This window comes from Denticeps clupeoides, chromosome 5 (genome assembly GCF_900700375.1).
Source record: "Denticeps clupeoides chromosome 5, fDenClu1.1, whole genome shotgun sequence".
Taxonomy (NCBI): Eukaryota; Metazoa; Chordata; class Actinopteri; order Clupeiformes; family Denticipitidae; genus Denticeps; species Denticeps clupeoides.
This window is the reverse complement of record NC_041711.1, coordinates 2530007-2557672: the sequence shown is the minus strand read 5'-3', so window position 1 is coordinate 2557672 and position 27666 is coordinate 2530007. Positions and strand designations below refer to the sequence as shown.

The following is a 27666-nucleotide window of genomic DNA, read 5'->3' as shown; positions in this document are numbered from 1 at the left end:
TTTTCCGTGTTAATTCGCGTCCTTGTTCCTGCTGTTTCTGGGATTAGAAGGTGAAGGGATAATACTGCTGCTTATTAACGCAATACAGATTCCTCATTTCTGAATCTAAAATACCTTACATAACAGTGTGTGTGTGTGTGTGTGTGTAACCGGAACAGAAGATGTGTTGTCATGGGGATGAGTGGCCGTGTGCTACAAGGTTCTGCACCAGACACAAGTTCCTGACTGGTGTGCTGGCAAATTGGGAAAAAGGGATTTTCTTTCTCTCTCTCTCTCTCTCTCTCTCTCTCTCTCTCTCTCACACACACACACACACACACACACACCAGCAGAACATGCTTCACATGTGTGTGATCAGTGCACAGGGCCAGCCGATTACTGCGGCCACAAAACTTCCAAGCTAGATTTTGATGGATCGCCCTATCGAGTGTGTGTGTCCTTGGGCGGTACTTAATTGAGTTACTGTTCCTCCGGTGCCGTTGGGTTCTAATGACATTTGGCAGTCGTGATTGTCCTCGTGCTGTTAATTCACAGAGCGCCGCCATTAGAACATGAGAGGAACGTCACTTGTGCAAACATGCAGGACAATTACACTCAAATTGGAACAGAGCCTCTGGAGCCTTTTTAAGAGATGTAGATACAACCTAGAACAGGGCAGAACTGCTGCCGGACCAGAACCGCAGCAGCTGGATCATCATCTTGGGACAAAGAACAGAAGTTTCCGGTGGCAGAACGAAACTGCAGGGCAACGAAAGCACAACATCCGATTCAATAGAAAATAACCCCGATATGACTGTTGTCATCTGTGTGTGTGGGTCTGTGGGTGCCGTGTATTTATTTATGGATGAACGTCTGACAACAGAAGAAAACACACACATACAAACCCACAGAAAGACAGAATGCCAGAAAGAATTTTTCAAAAGTCAGAAAAAAATGTGAAACTAAGTGAAAGTAATGAGTTTCAGTCTCTTTTTTCTTCTTAGTGCGGGGTTATCAGAAGCCGTGTGTGTAGTGTGTGTGTAAATGTGCTGCGAGTGTGAGAATGTCTCTGATGAATGCCCACAGTCACACAGCTTCAGCAGCAGGACACCATCTGTCCTCCTCTCTCGATCTGCCCATCTCTCCTACTCAGAGGTGAAGAACCACACGCTGCCTACATTTATAGCCATAATACAAACCATGATCAGTGTTTTGTAGTCATGTGATCTGGAGAGCGTATGCGGGATGTGTGTGCATGTGTGTGTCCATGTAAACAGATTTATTTTTCTGAATGAATTTGAAGGAAATCTTCCAATGTAGTGATACACACACACACAGACACATGGGCAGCGGTGGCCTAGCGGGTAAGGAAACGGACCCGTAATCAGAAGGTTGCTGGTTCAAATCCCAAATCCCCACTGAGCAAAGCACCGTCCCCACACACTGCTCCCCGGGTGCCTGTCATGGCTGCCCACTGCTCACCAAGGGTGATGGTTAAATACAGAGGACACATTTCAACCGTGTCACCGTGTGCTGTGCAGCTGCGTATCACAATGACAAGCACAGTAATGCTGTGATTTGGTTTCGGGGGGGATTACTGTCCACTAGGAGTGGGTATTGGCAAGGACCTCACGATACAAAATATTACGATACTGTATATATACCAATATTGCAATATTCTACAATATTCTACAGTTCACTGAAAATGTAAAAACTGAGCTAAAATGGAAGATGCTGTGTACCATCTGGGTGGATCAGCCAAAACAACATCATTTTATTGTCTTTGCACTTTAACACACTCAAGTAGCGGACACCAAAAACGGTAAGATATAATGTAGGAGATTGAAAAAAAATAATTCAAGTGCTCAGTCAGTTATCTAAGGCTGGTGTGTTGCTTGTAGAGGAGTTGAAATGTAAAAAATAAAGCGCACTGTTATCAACAGTGAACACTGTCCAAATTAAAGAAAATTAACAGACATAAACCGGATGATGTTAATAAATATTATTTGCATGGGTATACATGGCTGCAGAATGAGTGAGCTAAGGCAATTGGGCAACTGATGGTAGCTTTAGCACGTGCCGTGAAGCTAAATTCAACATGGGAACAAAGCATTTAAATTGTGCCATATTGGCATGCTGCGCTGCAATGACCATGTTTGATGTGCTGTCTCTGATTAGTCAAGTATTAGTCTGAGCATTTTAGTCTTATTTTAGTCAGAATTATCCATGACTATTTTAGTCTAGTTTTAGTCAATGAGAATTGTATTTTAGTCTTTTTTTAGTAATGTAATTATATTTAACCCAGTTAATACAGTCAAGTACCAAGTAGAACAGACAATAAAAACCTTTTCATGTAGTCGAACCCATTTCACAATTAAAACAAGGTTATCATATTGTTATATTATTGTTAGTCTCAAGAATACTCGACATCCATTCCAGACACGGAAGATGCTCTGATTTGTTCCATGTTTTTTGACACACGTTCTGTTTTCTTTTCTACTTTAAGTGCATCCAAAGATCACCTTGTGATTTTCTCCCATCTCCCATTAGTATTTCCGTCTTGATTAAAGACGGAAGTACTGCATAATAGTAATAATAACGCAATTATACGAGAGGAAATAACATCTCGTAACTCGTACCGAAACTGAAGAGACATTTTACTGTAGTTTTTATTAGTCAACAATATTACACGAGATATTTTGTTATAGTTGTAGAATGACCGGCAGTTCAAAAGTCCATCATGTCAAAAATAAATTTCCTCCGCTGTAAAAGAAAAAGTTGAGAAAACGTAAAAATGTAGGGCCATCGGCTGCAAAGCTTTTTTACATCACGCCTATTCCACAACTACGTGGTTGCTGCAAAGCAAGTTCTCACAAAGTTTTTTGACATACGATTCAGTGGCTTGTGAAGTCCAGAAATCACATGTGTAAGTGTATGTCTGTGTTTGCGGTAACCAGCTTGCTTTGCCGCTTTGTACGGATAGGCTGTATCTGGATGGTGCCTGTTCAAGGAAATATTTCGCAGAAGCGCGACACGGCTCGCAGATTGCGTTTTCCGTTATCCAAATATGCACTACCTGGTTTATTTTTAAAATATTATTTAGAATAAAAAAGTGCGGCCACATGTCGGCTTTGCTCGATAGATTCTTTTTTCCCTCCACCTCTACTGTCCACAACCGATGATGTTCGGAGGTTATGGTATCTGGTACTTCACAGGCCTCATTCTTCCTGTCTGTACCAGTCTGCACCCTCCCCCAAAATCATGGCGCAGGAGGACCAGGGGTTCCTCTTCTCCAGCAGTCGAATGCGTGTTTAGAAGAATCACCACCTCAACACCAGCCCACGCTGCTAAACCACCTGTGTGAGCATGGCTATGGCCACGGGGGGTGAACACACACACACACACACACACACACAAACAAGGAGATGGAGAGGTCGATGTAGACTCACCTCAGGATGGTCTGTAGAACCTCTAAATTCATCTGAATTGAATGGGAAGCAAGTTTAAACGACATTCCTTCTTGGAGAATTCTGTCTCATCATCTTTTTCATTCGGCTCAGTTCACTTCAAAGAGCATCCTGGGATGCACCAGTGAAGATACGAAGACAAGAAATTTTCCCACATCGCAGAAGTTCATAGAGGAAGTTCTTTATAGTTGAAAAAAATACACATCTGCAGAACACTGATGATTCACAGAATGTAAAAATACGTTCATGATTTAAACATGAACTGCGGCTAATGGCCAACGCTCCGCCCGGCGCTCTCTGCGTGACAGCTTCCCGTCTGATGTTCCCGCGTCCCGTCCAGCCGATTCAGCCTGTCGGACATGCTGCAGTTGCCTACGGCAACAACCTTGAGACGAGGAAATGACAGATGGGTGTGAAGGCTAAGGAAAGCACAGGAAGAACACAAGTTTAATGGTGATCACAGCATAGACGGTGAAATCCTCATCCATGCAGCATTCGATCCATGATGATTAGTGACCCGGTGAATTATTAAGGAGGGATAATTGCACCTTTATTAGAGTTTTTAGCCGATAAATGCTGCGTTTTTAATGATAGTGATACACTTGAATACATAAAGTTGAAAGTTTAGAAGCAGTAATTACCCTTTATTCACACTTTACTCGCACTGGCCTGCATGCATAATGCATGACGCACATTCATAATGCAATAAAGCGCATTCTTCATGAGCCTCGGCACAGCTGAGTCTCCCATGAATACTGCTGTAAGAAGCTGAGGGTGTTTATTTGCACTTTTATACGTGCGTTCAATGCATTGAATACATGTCCAATATTGCATTATAAAACTGGTGCTTTTATAAACTACAGCATAATATGTACAGGTATTATACCAAAATATAATAATAATGCATCTGAGTTACAGCAACCCCACTTACTACCATTGTGTCCCTGAGCAAGACACTTAACCCTGAGTGTCTCGAGGGGGTGACTGTCCCTGTAACTACTGACTGTAAGTCGCTCTGGATAAGGGCGTCTGGTAAATGCTGTAAATGTATAAAGGGTGGTTAATTTTTGTGTTTCTTGTGCATGAACCTCTGGCATTCTTTTTCTCCCTCTGTCTCTCTCTGTCACACACAGACATCATCCATATCTGACACACAAGACAAACACTTTCTCTCTCATGGACACACACACACAGAGTCTCACTTGTGCTCTCTAATTTAAAGTCAGACACCCAGTTCCGTTACAGATGTCTGCTGCATGTCAGACAGGACAGGAGAAAGATGCAAGTGTGCGATGTGACGGAGGAGGAGAAAATAAATTCAGGATTCCAGATAACACGCGCGCGCGCGCGCAGATGGATGAGCCTGAGGACAGGAAGTGTCATTTGAGTGACAGGGCTGTGAATGGAAGAGAACAGAAACCTTTCTCTCTCTATTACTCCCCCCTGTCTCGCCCTCCGACGCTGTCTGCTGCTCTTTTCTCCCCACAGCCTGCCTCTCCACTCTGATCTCAGCCCTCACCGCCACACGTGGATGTAAAGGTCCACTCAGGAGACGTGTTCACCTCGTTCGCTGTCATTTGTGGACATGATTAGTGGCGTATTACAGTTACAGTACAGTCGTTTGGAGGCTCTACACAGCTTGTGTTCTGATGTGTGTGCTTGTGTGTGTCAGGTTATGGTGCAGGTTATGCAATGACGCTGTATACACACCCTGGTGAAGATGAGTTCATGTTTATGTGTTTGTGTATAAAGGTTTTTTGCTTTTTGCATTGGGATGAGTGGGTGGGTTAAATGGTAGATGGGTGGGTGGATGGATGGGTGGGTGAGTGTATGAATGAGATGAGTAAGTGTGTGGGATGTTGGGTGAATGAGTGGGCAGGTTACATGGTGGAGGGGTAGGTGAGTGTGTGAATGAGATGAGTAAGTGTGTGGGATGTTGGGTGAATGAGTGGGCAGGTTACATGGTGGAGGGGTGGATGGGTGTATGAATGGGTTTGTGGGTGTGTGAGTGTGTTTGATGTTGGGTGAATGAGTGGGCAGATTATATGGTGGAGGGGTGAATGAGTGTGTGAATGGGTGGGTGGATGAGTAAATGTATGGGATGTTGGGTGAACAAGTGGGCAGGTTATATGGTGTATGGGTAGGTGAGTGTGTGAATGAGATGAGTAAGTGTGTGGGATGTTGGGTGAATGAGTGGGCAGGTTACATGGTGGAGGGGTGGGTGGGTGTATGAATGGGTTTGTGGGTGTGTGAGTGTGTTTGATGTTGGGTGAATGAGTGTGTGAAAGGGTGGGTGCATGAGTAAATGTATGGGATGTTGGGTGAATGAGTGGGTAGATTATATGGTGGAGGGGTGGGTGAATGTATGAATAAGGTGATGGGTGTATGAGTGCATGAATGGGTGGGAATGTATTTGGTGGACGGTGAATGAATGGTGAATTTGAGTGTGTTGAATGTTAGGTGAATGAGTGTATGAGTAGGTTGGTGATTGTGTAAATGTGGGTGTGCAAGTGAAGCAGCTGCTGCCTGTTGCTTTTTTCAGTGTTCTGCTTTCTGAATAAAATATTTTAAACTGAATCAGATCTTCAGAGGCGTCGCTCTGTGAACCACGAGCTATGCTGTCTGTTGATTTGTTGTGTTGATGTAGCATGGTGATAAATACCAAGATTGTGCTGAGTGTGTGTGTGTGTGTGTGTGTGTGTGTGTGTGAAGGGTGAGCCTTTCATTTGAGATAAAATGTAGATAGAATTTCAGTCTGTTAACTAGATGTTAATTTACTAAATTAATATAGTGTCATGTGTGTATAAATTTTGCTTACTTTACTAAAATAGTGTTGGTAATAAATACCAAGATTGTGCTGAGTGTGTGTGTGTGTGTGTGTGTGTGTGTGTGTGTGTCTGTAATTCTTCTCTGTGTTTTTATAATATTGCTAACATCACTCTTTCACAAACTCAAATGCAGAAAAACATTACATAAAAAATATTTTCACATACAAATAAACACACACACACCCAAATATCAATGCAGATAGTTATATATGGAATCCTGACTTGTTTCCAAGGAAACGTAGTGACAGGAAAGTTTTTTTGAGAATCTTTACAGGCCTTTAGTTGCACATAATGATGCTGATCTGTACGTCTGTCTATGTGTGTGTATGTTGATGTATGTAGTGTGTGTGAGTATGTGTATGTTTCATGTTCTGTGTCTAAAACATTTTTCTTGCCATTGGTTACATCATACTTTCAGCTGGGAAAGCTGACAAGGCATCACACACAGACACACGCCACACACACACACACACAGGGCAGTATGAGGACTTTCCAACTGTTCTGAATCGGATGACAAATTAAATAGAAACATTGAATGTAAAATAACATAAAAATTTTCAAAAGGTCATACCCAGATATAAACTTTTTATATTTTTATATATAGAGTCTAGACATTGAAAAAGTGTGCAGCAATATAATATTGCTATATAAATGCACACTTCCTTGAGATAAGAATGCAAAGTTTCTCCTTTCCTTACGTGAAAGGGTTGATGTAGTGGGGTACGAGGAGGATATGGTGGGTCGTTGTCCTGGTTCAGATGCGATGATTTATCTGGATGTTCTCTGCAAGATCTGATAAGCACATGAGCTTCATTCAATGCAAAAGTGCCACAACACACAACACTTTTACTTTTAAATGACTCCTCACGCTGTCTTCATGTGTGTGAAACAGGTATGTTGGGAACATTGGTTCTCCACTCAGCTGCTGGTGGAAACAGGGTCAAGAAATAAGTCACTTGCACTCTGAGGACCCTGGGGGACAGAGGTAAAAGGGACTGGGTGGGACTTGGGGCACATCATACACATGTTTAAAAATTCATACGATGCATGCATATAAATGAAAAAAGGCATGTATTTGTGCATCAAGTGTGGTACCAGACATACCATCCACCACTCACTTATCTCCTGGCTCCATCTTCTCATTCACTACCATTCATTTTGGACTTCAGCACTGGACACATATGCAGGAAATATTTTTTTTCCGCTTGTCCTTTTCATTTTTCCATTTTCTGATTTCTCAGTCACTCACCATCCTGAACCACTGCCGGTGGTGGCTGTAAATCATGGGAACTCTGCCCACACAATTTCCGGATTCAAACTCACATCCATGGAGATGTGAGACCTCATTCTCTGATTCTCTCTCACTCGATATTATAATTATCCACTGGTCACGTTAACTTGAAAAACTCACCATGGTACAATGAAAGTATTAAAGCGCTAAAACAACTTCAACTTCACTCGTCTTTTATCATCCATCCTCCTATTCACTCCATCCACTGGGAACTGACTCCCAAGTCTTTCTCTCCACTGTTACCCCATTTTAACATGCTTGCAACTCATCCTATCCACACTCTGGGTGGACGTGGATTGTCAATTAACCTTGTGACTGTTAATAAAAACAGGTGTGTGTGTGTGTGTGTTGAGCAGTGATGGTTATTGATCAGCAGGGGGTTGGTACTGAACACTGAACCCATTGTCTGGAGGACACAAATCCAGGGATGACCACAGGTCAACATGAATGAAACAGTAGAACACAGAAACAGAAACACACACATATTAGCACACAACTGACCAGATTCTAGCACAAGACCTGCATGACCTGGAGAACATAGTCGGGTCAGGGGACTGACTTTCTGCAGGCAGTGAGCGAACAAAACATGAACCAAGAAAAGTCATAATACAAACTGTGGAAAGGCCTGAGGTGACCTCTGGGTTCTTTCTAAGTTTGATTTCACACAGGTGGGCGGACACCTGGGGTGATATGGATACTTGGGGCACTGGTGACCTAGCAGGTAAGGAAACGGACCCGTAATCTGAAGGTTGCCAAGGTGCCAGTCATGGCTGCCCACTGCTCACCAAGGGTGATGGTTTTAAAGCAGAGGACACATTTCGTTGTGTCACCGTGTGCTGTGCCGCAGTGCATCACAATGACAATCACATCACTCTTCCTTCGATCTCCATGTATCTAATGTAAATAAGTCTGATCCATCTCACGACTTTCACGAGAACTGAAAGGATCTGATGCTGATGTTTGATGTCACATCAGATACCTTCAGAGGTCTAGAGGAGTCCCTGCCTCCATGGTAAATGGGGATTTTAGATCACAATGTTATGGCTGACTGGTGTATATTCATTTACATTTACATTTACAGCATTTACCAGATGCCCTTATCCAGAGCGACTTACAATCAGTAGTTACAGGGACAGTCCCCCCCTGGAGACACTCAGGGTTAAGTGTCTTGCTCAGGGACACAATGGTAGTAAGTGGGATTTGAACCTGGGTCTTCTGGTTCATAGGCGAGTGTGTTACCCACTAGGCTACTACTACCACCCCATATTCATATTCAGTCAATTTATATTTAGCACAGATGACCAAAGTGTACACACGTACAAAAAAAATGTTTTGTGTGGATAAAAAAACAAGTGATTTAATGATTAATTCTGCAAGATCGTTGTTCCGGCAGTAACTAGCACAGATGCTCAGGGCTTATGATGTCACATTAGCTTGAGTTCAGGGATGGTTTCAGCGCAATGAACCCTGCTACTGCATCTAACTGGCTTCTGTCTCCACCTGGATTTGGTTTTCATGGAGAGACCATGTTCCAGCACTGACCCGTTCCCCGGAAGTTCATGTCGGTTCAATCCGAGTTCATAAAAGACAGTGATGTGGATCACAGGGACAAGGGAGTAAGGCCGCAGGTCATGTGACCCGTCAACGCGGCGTCTCCTCCCCAATTAAAGGTGAGAAGTGTCATCCTCACTCCAATTCCCCCGCCATGACGTGTGATGTGCTTATTATCAGAATAAACCCCTTTTTAAATATTGATTTGGTTTACTGAGCGCGGCGCTGTTCAGCTGATATGGTCCAAAAGTGGTGACTGGCGACGTCTCCGCCCCCTTCTCTCTCTTTCTGCAGTTCCCCTCTCATCTCCTTTCCTGTCTGCATTAGGACTGTAATCAGCCCCTAATTAACAGGATCTCTGATGAAATTCTCTGCCTTTGATTGCGCTGAAGAGGGAGAAAATTCCGGTTACGTGCAGAAATCACAACAATCCCGCTAATGAATTTCACCCCGTCAAGTGCGAGCTCGGCTGAAGCATTTTTCAGCTATCAGCCGTTCACCAAACCCCAAAATGAGCCTTCACTTCGAAAAACAACAAAGCATCATTTTGTTTTTTAATTATAGCAAATACGACGTGCAAAAAGGAGCCGTTCCTCTCCCTCTCTACCCACTGTCCTATGCAAGCGTAGGACGATGGGACGTGTCCCCCTGTGCAGTCTGGGAAGGACCAGTCCTACCCAGAAAGGATCCGTTTTTCAAGTGGATAAAGTCCAGCAATGAAACCCATGCCATTCATGGCCCATGAAACTGCAGTTTCATCTCACAAATGTTCATTTCAATGGAACCATATGGCTTTTCTCTGTGGTCGTCTCTAGATGAAGACCGGCGTGTTCCGGGTGTCCTGGAAATGCACAAACTTTCTCAGAACGTCATTGGCTCCTGACTTTCCTTCTTTCTGACTCAGTTCCTCAGAGGGGTGTGTCCCTTCCATTGTGTCCCTGAGCAAGACCCTTAACCCCGAGTGTCTCCAGGGGGGGACTGTCCCTGTAACTACTGATTGTAAGTCGCTCTGGATAAGGGCGTCTGATAAATGCTGCAAATTTAAAATGTAAACGATTCAAAACCACTCTGCACTTTCTTCCCAGGAAATGTTCTTCTTAACAGCTGTCAGGCTCCCAAGTCGTTCTTCATAATCAGAGACTCCCGCCGCTGCCTGCTGCAATTCCTGTATACCTTCACATCTCGTATGCGCCATCACACGCAAGGTTTTCGCAATAAATCTAAAAAGCGACTGTCTGCGATGCAGTCGTAGCCCCTGTCACAACTCATCTTGCAGACGTGAGCAATAACTCGTCACTGCGTGCACATTCTGAATCGGAAGTCTGTGCACGAAAAGCGAAAGGCCGTACATACTCACGCAAACTGGGAGGAAACTGGAGACAGAGCCGTACTAAATGACATGAGCTGGGCGACTCCTCGCAAAAGGTCAATCGGGTCAACACCATCATGGCTGTTTGCCTACATCATACCCGTTTGTTCAAATTAATCTCATAATGCGGACGTGGACGATTCTACATCAATGCAGTGAGGAACACAATCGATTATTTCATAATGACGTTGCTAAGATGTAGTGCCGGTAGAGACTGTGGCAGCCTGATCTGAGTACAGCGCCACTCCGGGTCCACACGGATGTTCGAAACGAACCCCTTTGGAACACCATACGTGTTATTAATTTTACATTAATTTTTGCCATAAATTGACGGCAAGAAAACGGCACGAAAGCCGGAAAAAAAACGCATCATGACGCATTCATAATCGGAATCAAATTCACACCGCTACTGTTTGCACTGACCCAGAATCAGCATAAATCTGTCACTAAGCCTCATTTATGGACGTTTTCATTCATGCATGTCGCAACCCAGAAGCTTCAAGTTTCGGGTGGAGACTGGGCTGCTGTGTGGGGTCCTGGGATGGACTCTGGAGGCTGGGGCCCAGATCTGGAGAGTGATGCAACAGATTTACACGTGAATGCCAAACGCAAAGTTCTGATTGGCCCTCAACCAGAAACATGTGAAACGAGTGTTTGTGCTTCATTGCTCTGCTCACATTGAAATATCTGGCGCCTTCACACCCTGTAAGGTTTATTAGCCGGTCCTGTGCGCCTCGCTGCTTTTTAGGTGCCTCCGATGCGACCGGCGGCGAAGCCCCTCGGTTTACAGAGCGGAGCGGGTTTTAGTCCTTAATTAAACGGCCGACATCGATACAGCGGGACGACGTACAAGCAGAACATCACCTCTGGGGCTCCGCAGAGCCTGTAGATAAACCAGTCGAGCTGCTTGAGTCTGGTGGAGTGTGTGTGTGCGCAGCAGGAAATCTCTTACCTTTGATTGGATTCAGGGGAACTTTCAGCATTAACACACACACACAGACATTGGAGGATAATTGGCTCATTTCTTCATTAATCTCTAGATTCTGTGGGCGATCAATAGGCAAGAGAGTAATTGTGTGTGTGTGTGTGTGTGTGTGTGTGTGTGTGTGTGTGTGTGTGTGTGTGTGTAGGTATTTATCCAAATGTAGCCCCAGTCTGTCCCTCTTCTCCCCAGTTCTGTGATGACAGCTCACTGAGGCTCATGGAATTTAACTCAATAACTTTCTGACCACCAACGTTCTTTTAGATCGATGATTTAGAGCAAATCTTGCTCTTTCTGCCAGTAAATAAAAAGATTGCAGTACAGTGAGTTCTGTCCTGGTGTTCTGATTGGCTGAGAGAAGGAAACGAGAAATCACCACACTCCATCTCTTTACGAATGACATAAAGTGACCTTCTGCTGCTGTTGGATCAGAAATGAACCAAGACAAAGTGCAGTGTCAGTTTTTCAGTAAAAAATAAAGAAGCAATAAAGAAGCATTAAGTTATAACTAGGAAATAACTAATACATTACTATGAGCCGACACCAAGTGTAATAAAGTTTTAAATGAAAAGAAATCCGCCAGATGAAAGATTGGGCTAGCAGCCATATTCTATATTGCAGTGTGTACATGGGGTGTGTTGGAAGTCGCCCACTCACCGTCCTGAACCGCTTAGTCCTGTTACTCGGGGTCGCGGCAAGTCATCAAGACCATTCAAGACCATTATCAAGACATCAGCGCCTACATTTCATATAACAGAAGAGCGCCATCTTGTTCCCCCGCCGCATTATCTTCTGCCCTTCGCTTCTATTGGACATGGTGTGTGTGTGTGTGTGTGCATGTGTGTATGTGTATTTGTATGTGTGTGTGCGTGTATTACAAATGACTATTGGCCCTCACACAGAGGGTATGGTCATCAGAATGCAGCCATACAGACCTGCAGAGAATTTACATTTACCCTCCACACGCTCACACAGAATTCTGAAGACCCACACACACACACACACACACACACACACATTACGTTCTTCGTCTCATTCGTCGTATTTTAAAAAGTGGGAACACAGAGCAGCAAAGATGATGAAATATCTGACACACTCGCAGAGCCACACACACACATATGCACAGGGTGTGTGTGTGTGTGTGTCTGTCTGTCTGTCTGTACGTGTGTTTGTTAGCTGCTGAAATGTTCCCGCTGTGAGGAGGGGGCGGACGGGGCAGGTCTAGTTCAGTGTTTAGTGTTTATAGGCGTCTCTCGGCTGAAGGATCATTACTCTCTGTAACGACCAGAGCGGAACGGACAGCATCACCTGCACCACACACACACACACACACACACACACACATCTAACCCTCCCTACCTCCGTCTCTCTCATTTCTCTTCAATTGCTCTCATACAGACAAGGAAATTACAGATTCTTGCACTTCAGGCAGAAACACACCACCTGCTTTTTATTTAGTTGTAGGGCCCTATTTTCAAAGAGCACCGAGCATGGGGCGTGTTCACAAATGTCAGTATGTGCCCAGGAATTATGTTACAACTTTATATTATGGATGTCAGAATTAACACTGTGGTTAATTGCAAATATTTTACCTGTTAAAGTAACGTCATTGCTTTAGGGTGGGCGTTTCTTATGTGCAGGGCAGACAGGAGTGGCAACCAATCGTAGTTTCTCACTTGCAACCACAGAGCTGCTTAAAGTGAGCAGACCTTTATACCCCTGGCCTAAAGGAAGTTGTCACTGACCTACAGGAAGTTGTCACTGACCAATCAGAACCTGTTGTTTCTGATGTCACGCCCCCGGTGCCTCCCATTTGGGCAAGACAAAGAGAGTGGGCGGTCCTGACGGGTGACACTTCACACGTTGCCGTCAGACAAAAGGCATGTAAAACAGAGGTGTTGAATCTTCACGCACAACTATTGACACAGGAATGTCTCAGACAAAAGGCATGTAAAACAGAGGTGCCGAATCTTCACGCACAACCACCGGCACAGGAACCTTACACATCTTCTTGTATACAGCTGCTATGCAAGACAAAAGCAATGTCCTGCAACACCCAATCTTACAGTAGCCTAGTGGGTAACACACTCGCCTGTGAACCAGAAGACCCAGGTTCAAATCCCACTTACTACCATTGTGTCCCTGAGCAAGACACTTAACCCTGAGTGTCTCCAGGGGGGACTGTCCCTGTAACTACTGATTGTAAGTCGCTCTGGATAAGGGTGTCTGATAAATGCTGTAAATGTTCAATGTTTGTCAGGATTTTGGCAAAAAAATAATCCAGCCTGTGAGTAACACAGTTGACACAGTGGTGGCCTAGAGGTTAAGGAAGCGGCCCCGTAATCAGAAGGTTGCTGGTTCGCATCCCGATCCGCCAAGGTGCCACTGAGGTGCCACTGACCAACGCACCGTCCCCACACACTGCTCTCCGGGCGCCTGTCATGGCTGCCCACTGCTCACTCAGGGTGATGGGTTATAAGCAGAGGACACATTTCATTGTGTGTATCACAATGACAATCACTTCACTTTCACTTTCACATGAAAGTGTGTATGTGTATCGGTGCTATCATCATTCACAGCCTTTTTTTCTTGGAGGGCCAGGACCCACCAAGCCGTCCCCGGGTCCAGTCTACTACACCAGCAGTCGGGGGCATCATCCACCGGCAGGGAGTGTTAAAGGGGGAATTGGCTCCTACCCATGGGGAAGCCTGAGATATGAGGCCCAGGACCGACCTGACACATAGTCATAGACAAGCAGGCACCCCCAAACACAAGCATACGTTCCCACCCTCATACACACAAATGCAGGTATTCAAACATTCACCCAACATGGAGACACAAAAATAAATGCTGTATACACATTCACACTCCCCATACTTACTCTACAAGATCCAGGGACCAACACCCCCAGAGGAGCAGTCTACCCCAGACCCAGGAGAATAAATCCCTTCACCCTGGGGTGGAGGCAAGAAGACCGGCCGGTTTAGACCCTGACCGGGCGGCCAGATTGTCCTCTTGGCCCCCAGCCCCAGCCGGCGAACAGAAAGCGACGATGTGAGAACACCCCATGTGTCCCCTCACCCGCTCAAATGTGGTGTTGGTGTGTGTGGTTCTAAAAATGTTTTTAACACAAGTTAGGGGTATGGAGCTGACGAAACTCTGCCAATCCACACTTGGTGTCGGCTCGGCCCCTCCCAAGGACCTCTGTATGCCATCAAGTGTGCCAACCCCCAAGGTCCTATATGTATGTATAATGACAGGGTCAGGAATGAGAATGTACTAAGGATCAGGCACAAGGCACCCCCCAGGGAGCCAGCTCCCCTACTGACCCCCATAGGCACCCTCACTCCCTGAAATCCATCCAGGGCAAAGAACATGGTGGCAGTCCTCTGGGCCCCACCACAGTGGAAATACTACACCCACCCCAACATTCAGTCAACTCCCAGACTACATAAGACAATAGACACCCAGGTTGGGTCCGTCCTCCACCACTGTGGACACTCCCTGGCTGTAGGGTGAATGTGTAATCTTCCTGCCAACTAAGGAGGCCCCCAGGACTGGGCCCCAATGTATACACAAGGTCACAGCACCAGAGACGCCCCAATTAGGACATAAGCCCCCCCAGACCCTGCCAGAACCCCCGTCCAAAGGCAGAGCACCCCATGATGCCCCAAGCCCATCCGCCACCCAACCCCGACATCAAATATCAACAACAATGACCCAAGTGTGGCAAAAGTTCATGAGGACAGTTTTCTTAGCAATGAATAAGGCTGTGAAAGCCATGTTGTGTGTTCTGTGTCCTAGTGGGTGTATTGAAAGCCATGTAGTAGTAGTTTAGTGGGTAACACACTCGCCTATGAACCAGAAGACCCAGGATTAAATCCCACTTACTACCAATGTGTCTTAACACTAACACTAAATTGCTCTAGGGGGGGACTGTCCCTGTAACCTCTGATTTGTAACTCGTTCTGGATAAGGGCATCTGATAAATGCTGTAAATGTAAATGTACATGTGTATTCATTTCTGTGGTGGCAATGACTAGGACGCCCAATAAGCAGACTGAAGGCTGGATTGGTACATTCAAAAAAAATATGAGGTGATTGTCATTGTTATACACAGCATCACAGCACACAGTGACACAATGAAATGTGTCCTCAGCTTTTAACAATCCCCCTTGGTGAGCAGTGGGCAGCCATGACAGGCGCCCGGGGAGCAGTGTGTGGGGGACGATGCTTTGCTCAGTGGCACCTTGCTGGTTTGGGATTTGAACCCACAACCTTCTGATTACGGTTCCGCTTGCTTATCCACTAGGACACCACTGTGAAATTCAGACACTTTGATAAATCTTCACGAATCCTGCACCAAAATCTCTGAATAGATCTTTAGGTGTGTCATCTTGACAGTGTGAGTAGTTGTTAGTACACGTAAAACCCATCCTGAAAATCCTTTGGCCTGTAAAGTGCACAGAATTGCAGAATTGTATATTGTATAGGGAGTGCAGAATTATTAGGCAAATTAGTATTTTGTCCACATCATCCTCTTCATGCATGTTGTCTTACTCCAAGCTGTATAGGCTCGAAAGCCTACTACCAATTAAGCATATTAGGTGATGTGCATCTCTGTAATGAGAAGGGGTGTGGTCTAATGACATCAACACCCTATATCAGGTGTGCATAATTATTAGGCAACTTCCTTTCCTTTGGCAAAATGGGTCAAAAGAAGGACTTGACAGGCTCAGAAAAGTCAAAAATAGTGAGATATCTTACAGAGGGATGCAGCACTCTTAAAATTGCAAAGCTTCTGAAGCGTGATCATCGAACAATCAAGCGTTTCATTCAAAATAGTCAACAGGGTCGCAAGAAGCGTGTGGAAAATCCAAGGCGCAAAATAACTGCCCATGAACTGAGAAAAGTCAAGCGTGCAGCTGCCAAGATGCCACTTGCCACCAGTTTGGCCATATTTCAGAGCTGCAACATCACTGGAGTGCCCAAAAGCACAAGGTGTGCAATACTCAGAGACATGGCCAAGGTAAGGAAGGCTGAACACAAGCTGAAACGTCAAGACTGGGCCAAGAAATATCTCAATACGGATTTTTCTAAGGTTTTATGGACTGATGAAATGAGAGTGAGTCTTGATGGGCCAGATAGATGGGCCCGTGGCTGGCTTGGTAAAGGGCAGAGAGCTCCAGTCCGACTCAGATGCCAGCAAGGTGGAGGTGGAGTACTGGTTTGGGCTGGTATCATCAAAGATGAGCTTGTGGGGCCTTTTTGGGTTGAGGATGGAGTCAAGCTCAACTCCCAGTCCTACTGCCAGTTTCTGGAAGACACCTTCTTCAAGCAGTGGTACAGGAAGAAGTCTGCATCCTTCAAGAAAAACATGATTTTCATGCAGGACAATGCTCCATCACACGCGTCCACGTACTCCACAGCATGGCTGGCAAGAAAGGGTATAAAAGAAGAAAAACTAATGACATGGCCTCCTTGTTCACCTGATCTGAACCCCATTGAGAACCTGTTGTCCATCATCAAATGTGAGATTTACAAGGAGGGAAAACAGTACACCTCTCTGAAGAGTGTCTGGGAGGCTGCTGCTGCACACAATGTTGATGGTGAACAGATCAAAACACTGACAGAATCCATGGATGGCAGGCTTTTGAGTGTCCTTGCAAAGAAAGGTGGCTATATTGGTTGCTGATTTGTTTTTGTTTTGTTTTTGAATGTCAGAAATGTATATTTGTGAATATGGAGATGTTATATTGGTTTCACTGGTAAAAATAAATAATTGAATGGGTATATATTTGGTTTTGGTTAAGTTGCCTAATAATTATGCACAGTAATAGTCACCTGCACACACAGATATCCCCTTTATTATAGCTAAAAATAAAAACAAACTAAAAACTACTTCCAAAAACATTCAGCTTTGATATTAATGAGTTTTTTGGGTTCATTGAGAACATGGTTGTTGTTCAATAATAAAATTATTCCTCAAAAATACAACTTGCCTAATAATTCTGCACTCCCTGTATTAAATGTATTAAACATTTTCAGACTAATCTTTTTGGCAGAAACTGACGCCATGAAAACCACGTGCAGCGTTTATTTAACGCCATTGGAACGCCAATGAACAGAAAAACGGTAACGCCATGAACATCAGAAAAACTGCCACATGATGTAACTCTGTTCACGGGGCGTTCGCAAACGCGGAACTGGGTGACGTTTGGCATTTAATCAGCCACATGCTTGGCGCTCAGTCATTATAGCTGTTTGTTGCAAGCTAGACTTGGCTCTCAAATCACCGCGACTCCAATCCCAATCCTTCTTCCCTGTCCACCTCCTCCTCTATTTATTACTTTATCACAGAGTATTTATTACAGCATCACGGGAACGTAGACATTGTTGGTTTATTACAGCCTCACCTGTCTTATGGATTCTCACCACCGCTCGGCTCCGTGAGTCCTGGTCCAGATGTCCGTGTGAATGAGGCCTGTGGTAACCTTCCTGACTGATTGGCCAGGTTCATCATGGGCTTGGTTGTATGTATGTGCCCAGGAATTATGTTACAACATTATATTATGGATGTCAGAATTAACACTGTGGTTAATTGCAAATATTTAACATATTAAAGTAACGTCATTGCTTTAGGGTGGGCGTTTCTTATGTGCAGGGGAGACAGGAGTGGCAACCAATTGTAGTTTCTCACTTGCAACCACAGAGCTGCTTAAAGAATCGAGAGGTTCGAAATGAACACACTTTGAATGCAATATCTGTTTTTGTTGCGCTTTGTAGCTGCTTTCGATTTCAATTTTACTGGCGCTAGCTTGACTGTTTAACACTCGTTGCTGTTCAATGTTGACTGATTCGTTCATTTGAACACATTTTAACACTCACAAATATGTGGGTGGTAGTAGCCAAGTGGGTAACACACTCGCCTATGAACCAGAAGACCCAGGTTAAAATCCCACCGACTACCACTGTGTCCCTGAGCAAGACACTTATCCCTGAGTGTCTCCAGGGGGGGACTGTCCCTGTAAACACTGATTGTAAGTCGCTCTGGATAAGGGCGTCTGGTAAATGCTGTAAATGTAAAAAAAAAAATGAAACATTTTGCAGTCTTGATTGGTAAGAGGTCATAAATGGGCTTTATGTGATGATTTTGTGTATGTGTGTATCCCCAAGAGTTGATCGATAGGTTATTGGATCTTTACTCATTTGATGAGGAGTTGACGGTTATATTATATAACTTCTAACACTTCTATAAATCAGAGCCCAATAATCTATATTGTTGCAGAAATAAATTACTGGGACAAAAAAGCTGCATGAGGAACGATTTTCCTTTTAAGCGTTACGCCTGGTCTCGGTCGAATTAGGAGAAGAAAGGGCGACACAAACTAAATATCACAAGGTTGTCTGAAGGCTGACGGTGCATGGATCTGCGTGTGAGTGTGTGCACGCTTCTTTTTGTTTAATGGTGTAGGCTGAGGCCACAATGTCCCTTTGATGGGAGTTGTGTCTAATGTGAGGCCATCGTTGCCATGGCAGTAGAAGGACGGGCTACTGCTTCACGGGTCATCTCCTGTCAGGAGGTTTCTGCTACAATAATCCTTTAAGTAGAACAGACTGAAGTTGCAGTTAATGGCTAGAAAGGACCCAGGTGCTACATGGACGTCCATGGACATGGACGACTGACAGTATCCGTCGAAATAGCACCACAGACAGATCCAGCCATGGCATAATGGTGCAGCGGCATGGAATTAAACGGGCCACTGAAAGGTCCATCATTAAACATCATTACACATCGTGAAGCAACTGAACTTCGTGAACCTTCTGGCCTTCATGTGCCTTTCAACTCCAGCTAAACCCACAGAGCTTTTAGAAAGTATTCCGAGTGCTGCACTTTTCCCCATGTTGCCTTACAGTGTCACACGAAGTCAACATAATGATCCTCAATGAACAAACTCAATAAACAGAGACAAGGACGAAACTTCCCAACAACTCACCTTTGTTGGTTTGTAATTATTTCTGACAGCGGAACACACCTATTTAAATAAGAACGTAGGGTAAAGCAGTGCAACGAATGTTGCCAGGTCCAGTGTGGTTCTACCAGGGTCTGTCACAATTAACCTCACTATGATTCATTTAAAAGATCATGTAACACATTCAAATAAATGAATGCTGTTGACGCAAATGCATTTTGTTCAGCGTTCTGCACCCAATCACTGTTCCTTGCTCTTAACCTGCCGTGAACCCGGGTGATTGGACAAATTATTCATGTTTGGGAAACTGGCAGAAATCGATTCGACTGTGCGATTCGGGCCGGAGTTTGTGTGTTGTCAGTGTTGTGCTCCTGATTGCCCTGAACGTTTTCATCTGCGCAGTGATATAAATGTATTCCAGTTGTATCATGTCCTCATCGGGTCCGTGAACATGCATCTTTTATTGTTGCGTGCGCTTGTTTCATTTGTTAGATGGCAATGCGAATGTGTCCGTCTCTTCACCATGATGCCGTGACATGAACATAATGACCTGCCATTCACATTAGCTGAGAGGAACATCTCACATCACCATGATGTGACCAGCTGATGCTGAGTGATGTTGCCAAGGTACATCTGGATCAGAGATAAATTATTTCCTTACAGAAGATACATTTTTCAGATAATTGCTAAGTGATTGCATCTCCTCCCATATGTGCAGCTCAGATACCCCTAGTGGGGTTTGTCTTTGTACATAGTAGCCTAGTGGATTAAACACTCGCCTATGAACCAAGAGACCACAAAGTCCCAGGTTCAAACCCATAGCATCGCTGAACAAGACCCTAAACTGTGAGTGTCTCCAGGGGGACTGTCCCTGTGAGGACATCTGGTAAATGTCATAAAGGTAAATGGATTATGGGCCAATGAAGAATTCATCAGATGCATGTTGAAGCTGCAGATATGGGAGGAGATGCAATAAATTACCAATAATCTGAAAAACTTTTCCTTCTGTGCTCTTCTTGCCTGTGTGTTGTCTGGTCCTGGTCATGTGACGTGCTCCTTCCTGCATTCTTCTTTCCCTGTCTCTCACCCTCTGTGAATCAGATTACTCTCTCTCTGGAACACACACACACACATAAACGGCCAGTGTGGGGGGCAGCCGGAGCCTTTCATCGCTTGTACAGAGAGAGCAGGAGATGAATATCGATCACAGCAGAGAGAAGAAGAAAAAAAGTCCTTCAAAAGCTTCGGAGTGCCTGTAATGTGCAGTAAGAAGTACAGACACACACATACAAACACAGTCTCATCACGTGTACAGATCCTGTATTTCCGTATTTATTTTATACGCAGAACCTGTGTCTCGCTCACAGTCTCCCACCCCTCTCTCTCTCTCCTTAACACACACACACACACACACACACACACACACACTGAGTTAACAGGCTTCAACATGTTCCCTCTGCTGATGAACAACACCTACCAAAGTAATTAAGATTTAACATCTGCCACCAATGCTGTTGCATGCACACACACACACACACACACACTCGTGAAAATACACATGCACAGACATTAAAAGAGTTTTAAAACTACACACATAGATCTGTGAACTGTAGTTCAGAAGGTGAGGACGGAGGAAGAGCTGAGATGGCAGTCACGGCCCGTTCTAATTAGGCAGGATGGACTGTCAGAACAGACTAAAAAAATGAAGTCCTGTCCATTTCAGTCTATTTTTCTGTCGAGTCGAACTGGACACCCTACGGCTTCCTCACAGCCAACGCGAGGTCAGATTAAGGTCAGATTTGAAAGGTCAGGAGAAGTCAGGAATGTCGGCCTGTGATAAAATGATCTAAAAAAGGAGATCTCATGTAAGCACGTCCTCGTTTGCATTGTTCTGTAAAACGAGGTGGAAGGTCTCATACAGGAAACGTTCAGAACCGCCCTTTATCCGCTAGCTGCCCTCGCGCAGAAGAGCACGCTCGCATCAGACGAGAAGAGACAAGAACATTCGTTTATCAGCAGCTCACCACATCTGCTGCTGCTGCTGCTGCTGCTGCTGTCTCCGTCCACTCCAGCGTAAAGTGTGTTTTAGTCTGTGAGTGAATCTCTGACTGGCAATTTAAAATAAGTGGTCCCACAGTGAGCTGCTCGCAGTGTTACAGGGATGAGCACAGTCAGTGTTTTAAACTGGAAAACCAAAAAACTGGGAACTCTTAGAAGATCGGGGACAGTTTGTACGTCCCCACAGGGATGATGCTCTTTTGTAAAAGGTAAACATTTGATAAAAATGGCGGGAGTTGCCAGCAGCAAACCCACTACCAACACCAACATGCAGGTTATCAGGCACTTTAATTCCAGCAAACGTGACCACGCCCACTACCAACACCAACATGCAGGTTATCAGGCACTTTAATTCCAGCAAACGTGACCACGCCCACTACCAACACCAACATGCAGGTTATCAGAACTTTAATTCCAGCAAGCGTGACCACACCCACTACCAACACCAACATGCAGGTTATCAGAACTTTAATTCCAGCAAACGTGACCACGCCCACTACCAACACCAACATGCAGGTTATCAGACATTTTAATTCCAGCAAACGTGACCACGCCCACTACCAACACCAACATGCAGGTTATCAACACTTTAATTACAGCAAATGTGACCACGCCCACTACCAACACCAACATGCAGGTTATCAGACATTTTAATTCCAGCAAACTTGACCACGCCCACTACCAACACCAACATGCAGGTTATCAGAACTTTAATTCCAGCAAACGTGACCACACCCACTACCAACACCAACATGCAGGTTATCAACACTTTAATTACAGCAAATGTGACCACGCCCACTACCAACACCAACATGCAGGTTATCAGGCACTTTAATTCCAGCAAACGTGACCACGCCCACAACCAACACCAACATGCAGGTTATCAGGCACTTTAATTCCAGCAAACGTGACCACGCCCACAACCAACACCAACATGCAGGTTATCAGGCACTTTAATTCCAGCAAACGTGACCACGCCCACTACCAACACCAACATGCAGGTTATCAGGCACTTTAATTCCAGCAAACGTGACCACGCCCACTACCAACACCAACATGCAGGTTATCAGAACTTTAATTCCAGCAAGCGTGACCACGCCCACTACCAACACCAACATGCAGGTTATCAGGCGCTTTAACTCCAGCAAATGTGACCACGCCCACTACCAACACCAACATGCAGGTTATCAGACATTTTAATTCCAGCAAACGTGACCACGCCCACTACCAACACCAACATGCAGGTTATCAGGCACTTTAATTTCAAGCAAACGTGACCACGCCCACTACCAACACCAACATGCAGGTTATCAACACTTTAATTACAGCAAATGTGACCACGCCCACTACCAACACCAACATGCAGGTTATCAGAACTTTAATTGCAGCAAACGTGACCACGCCCACTACCAACACCAACATGCAGGTTATCAACACTTTAATTACAGCAAATGTGACCACGCCCACTACCAACACCAACATGCAGGTTATCAGACATTTTAATTCCAGCAAACTTGACCACGCCCACTACCAACACCAACATACAGGTTATCAGGCGCTTTAATTTCAAGCAAACATGACCACGCCCACTACCAACACCAACATGCAGGTTATCAACACTTTAATTACAGCAAATGTGACCACGCCCACTACCAACACCAACATGCAGGTTATCAGACATTTTAATTCCAGCAAACTTGACCACGCCCACTACCAACACCAACATACAGGTTATCAGGCGCTTTAATTTCAAGCAAACATGACCACGCCCACTACCAACACCAACATGCAGGTTATCAGAACTTTAATTCCAGCAAACGTGACCACGCCCACTACCAACACCAACATGCAGGTTATCAGACATTTTAATTCCAGCAAACGTGACCACGCCCACTACCAACACCAACATGCAGGTTATCAACACTTTAATTACAGCAAATGTGACCACGCCCACTACCAACACCAACATGCAGGTTATCAGACATTTTAATTCCAGCAAACTTGACCACGCCCACTACCAACACCAACATGCAGGTTATCAGACATTTTAATTCCAGCAAACTTGACCACGCCCACTACCAACACCAACATGCAGGTTATCAGAACTTTAATTGCAGCAAACGTGACCACACCCACTACCAACACCAACATGCAGGTTATCAACACTTTAATTACAGCAAATGTGACCACGCCCACTACCAACACCAACATGCAGGTTATCAGGCACTTTAATTCCAGCAAACGTGACCACGCCCACAACCAACACCAACATGCAGGTTATCAGGCACTTTAATTCCAGCAAACGTGACCACGCCCACAACCAACACCAACATGCAGGTTATCAGGCACTTTAATTCCAGCAAACGTGACCACGCCCACTACCAACACCAACATGCAGGTTATCAGGCACTTTAATTCCAGCAAACGTGACCACGCCCACTACCAACACCAACATGCAGGTTATCAGAACTTTAATTCCAGCAAGCGTGACCACACCCACTACCAACACCAACATGCAGGTTATCAGAACTTTAATTACAGCAAACGTGACCACGCCCACTACCAACACCAACATGCAGGTTATCAGGCGCTTTAACTGCAGCAAATGTGACCACGCCCACTACCAACACCAACATGCAGGTTATCAGACATTTTAATTCCAGCAAACGTGACCACGCCCACTACCAACACCAACATGCAGGTTATCAGGCACTTTAATTTCAAGCAAACGTGACCACGCCCACTACCAACACCAACATGCAGGTTATCAACACTTTAATTACAGCAAATGTGACCACGCCCACTACCAACACCAACATGCAGGTTATCAGAACTTTAATTGCAGCAAACGTAACCACGCCCACTACCAACACCAACATGCAGGTTATCAACACTTTAATTACAGCAAATGTGACCACGCCCACTACCAACACCAACATGCAGATTATCAGACATTTTAATTCCAGCAAACTTGACCACGCCCACTACCAACACCAACATACAGGTTATCAGGCGCTTTAATTTCAAGCAAACATGACCACGCCCACTACCAACACCAACATGCAGGTTATCAACACTTTAATTACAGCAAATGTGACCACGCCCACTACCAACACCAACATGCAGGTTATCAGACATTTTAATTCCAGCAAACTTGACCACGCCCACTACCAACACCAACATACAGGTTATCAGGCGCTTTAATTTCAAGCAAACATGACCACGCCCACTACCAACACCAACATGCAGGTTATCAACACTTTAATTCCAGCAAACGTGACCACACCTACTACCAACACCAACATGCAGGTTATCAGAACTTTAATTCCAGCAAACGTGACCACGCCCACTACCAACACCAACATGCAGGTTATCAGGCGCTTTAATTCCAACTAACGTGACCACGCCCACTACCAACACCAACATGCAGGTTATCAGGCGCTTTAATTTCAAGCAAACGTGACCACGCCCACTACCAACACCAACATGCAGGTTATCAACACTTTAATTCCAGCAAACGTGACCACGCCCACTACCAACACCAACATGCAGGTTATCAGGCGCTTTAATTCCAACTAACGTGACCACGCCCACTACCAACACCAACATGCAGGTTATCAACACTTTAATTCCAGCAAACGTGACCACGCCCACTACCAACACCAACATGCAGGTTATCAGAACTTTAATTCCAGCAAACGTGACCACGCCCACTACCAACACCAACATGCAGATTATCAGGCGTTTTAATTCCAGCAAACGTGACCACACCCACTACCAACACCAACATGCAGGTTATCAGGCGCTTTAATTTCAAGCAAACGTGACCACGCCCACTACCAACACCAACATGCAGGTTATCAACACTTTAATTCCAGCAAACGTGACCACGCCCACTACCAACACCAACATGCAGGTTATCAGGCGCTTTAATTCCAACTAACGTGACCACGCCCACTACCAACACCAACATGCAGGTTATCAACACTTTAATTCCAGCAAACGTGACCACGCCCACTACCAACACCAACATGCAGGTTATCAGAACTTTAATTCCAGCAAACGTGACCACGCCCACTACCAACACCAACATGCAGGTTATCAGGCACTTTAATTCCAGCAAACGTGACCACGCCCACTACCAACACCAACATGCAGATTATCAGGCGTTTTAATTCCAGCAAACGTGACCACACCCACTACCAACACCAACATGCAGGTTATGAGCACTTGATGGGGGAACTAGTGGTAGTGGACTAGTGAACACACCCCATGCACTTCATCGTGTATAGCACTGGGAAAATACAGGCCATAGACACAGTAACATGCTGAATTTTACACATAAACTAATAAACATACTTTTACTCCTCATGCACCAAAAATAACTGAATCATACACTCACCCACACAACATCTAAATATAATTCCAACTCATACATGCAGACATACACAGAGAGAAAGATGAAAGAGGACATGTCTGATATTTCAGTAATTTCGAGACACTCTGATTCATAGACAGGAATCTTTCAGGACCTTCCAGGACTGTCCTTCTGGGAACAGCGAGCATCTTTGCGGCAGAAATAGACGTATGCGCTCCTCCTTCTGTCCCAGCCTGCACTGTGTGTCTGACTCTATTTTTATCTGTCCATCTCTCCCTCCGCAGGACTGTGCAGATAAAGAGAAGGCCGTGGCGAAAGCTGTGGAGCAGCTGAAGGCTAATTTCTACTGTGAGTTATGTGAGAAGCAGTACCACAAACCCCGCGAGTTTGACAACCACATCAATTCTTACGACCACGCGCACAAGCAGGTACACACACACACACACACACACACACACACACACAGGGTTTATATCTGCCCTTCTGTGCATGTAACTGATTATGTCTGGTTATTTGTGTTTATGAATCTGTGTGTGTGTGTGCGTGTGTGTGTGTGTCTGTGAAGAGTGAATGTCAGGATGCATACTGGATGTACAAGGTCTTTTACACACACATGCACACAGACACACTGTGCTGCTGATGAGAGCAAAGTACTTGTAATTACAGCATAAACTCGATTACAACAGAAACGTTGCCTAAACGCCCTACTAACGTTATAGCTGCTGGTAATATGTGAAAGTACAGTAACGGTAATATAACATTACACTTCAATTAAACACAAACCTAATCGTGCTACACTAAACATACAACAGCACTACAAACTGCACTAAAATCACACTAACACTAACCTTACACAAACCTGCACAAACATTACACTAGCATTACACCAATTATTGTACACTTGACTAATTAGTGTACCTTAGTGAAAATGAAGTGTCATTGTGATGCACAGCAAGCACAGCACACAGTGACACGTGTCCTCTGCTTTTAACCATCACCTTTGGTGAGCAGTGGGCACCATGACAGGCGCCCGGGGAGCAGTGTGTGGGGACGGTACCTTCATCATGGGGACCTCAGTGGCACATTTTCAGTGCCGGGTTCGAACCCACAACCTTCTGATTACGGGTGTGCTTCTTTACCCGCTTGGTCGCCACCGCTCCGAATAGTATTTCACATAATACACAAATGCTACAAGAACACTAAACTAAATATGTACAACATTTACAGCATTTACACCCTTATCCAGAGTGCTTTACAACCAGTAGTTACAGGGACAGTCCCCCTGGAGACACTCAGGGTTAAGTGCCTTAATGGTAGTAAGTGGGGCTTTAACCTGGGACTTTGTGGTCTTTTGGTTCAGCGTGTTACCACCCTATGCGACACTAATGCCACAGTAACATTACCACGTTAATTTAGCGCATAACAAAGAGAGAGGAGAAGAAAATTACAATTCTCTCTCTCACTCTCACACACACACTCACACACTCGCACACAGCATTTGACAGCTGTGTTTGGATGACAGCTCTCTCAGTCACTCTGTCTTGGCTTTGTCGGGTGTGTTGGCAGCTGTCAGTCACACCGAGGCCTCACATATTCACACGGGCCCACTCAAACAAACACACTCAAACACACACACACACACACACACACACACACACACACACACACACACGTACACACACGTACACACACGAACACAAATTCAGCCATTTTCTCTCAGTGGTCCAAATAAAGGACTTCCGTCACCGGTCCCACCGGCCGCGCAGAGGACAAATGTCTCTCCTTGTGAG

The 27666-nt window shown here is 45.0% G+C and overlaps 1 protein-coding gene across 1 annotated transcript in view; it reads left to right on the top strand.

Annotated features, from left to right (window-relative positions):
- Window positions 1-27666, top strand: part of LOC114789818 (uncharacterized) — a 46284-nt gene that overhangs the window by 1623 nt on the left and 16995 nt on the right. The window contains 1 exon segment of the mRNA XM_028979216.1: window positions 26161-26304. Coding sequence (XP_028835049.1) covers window positions 26161-26304 — 144 coding nt within the window.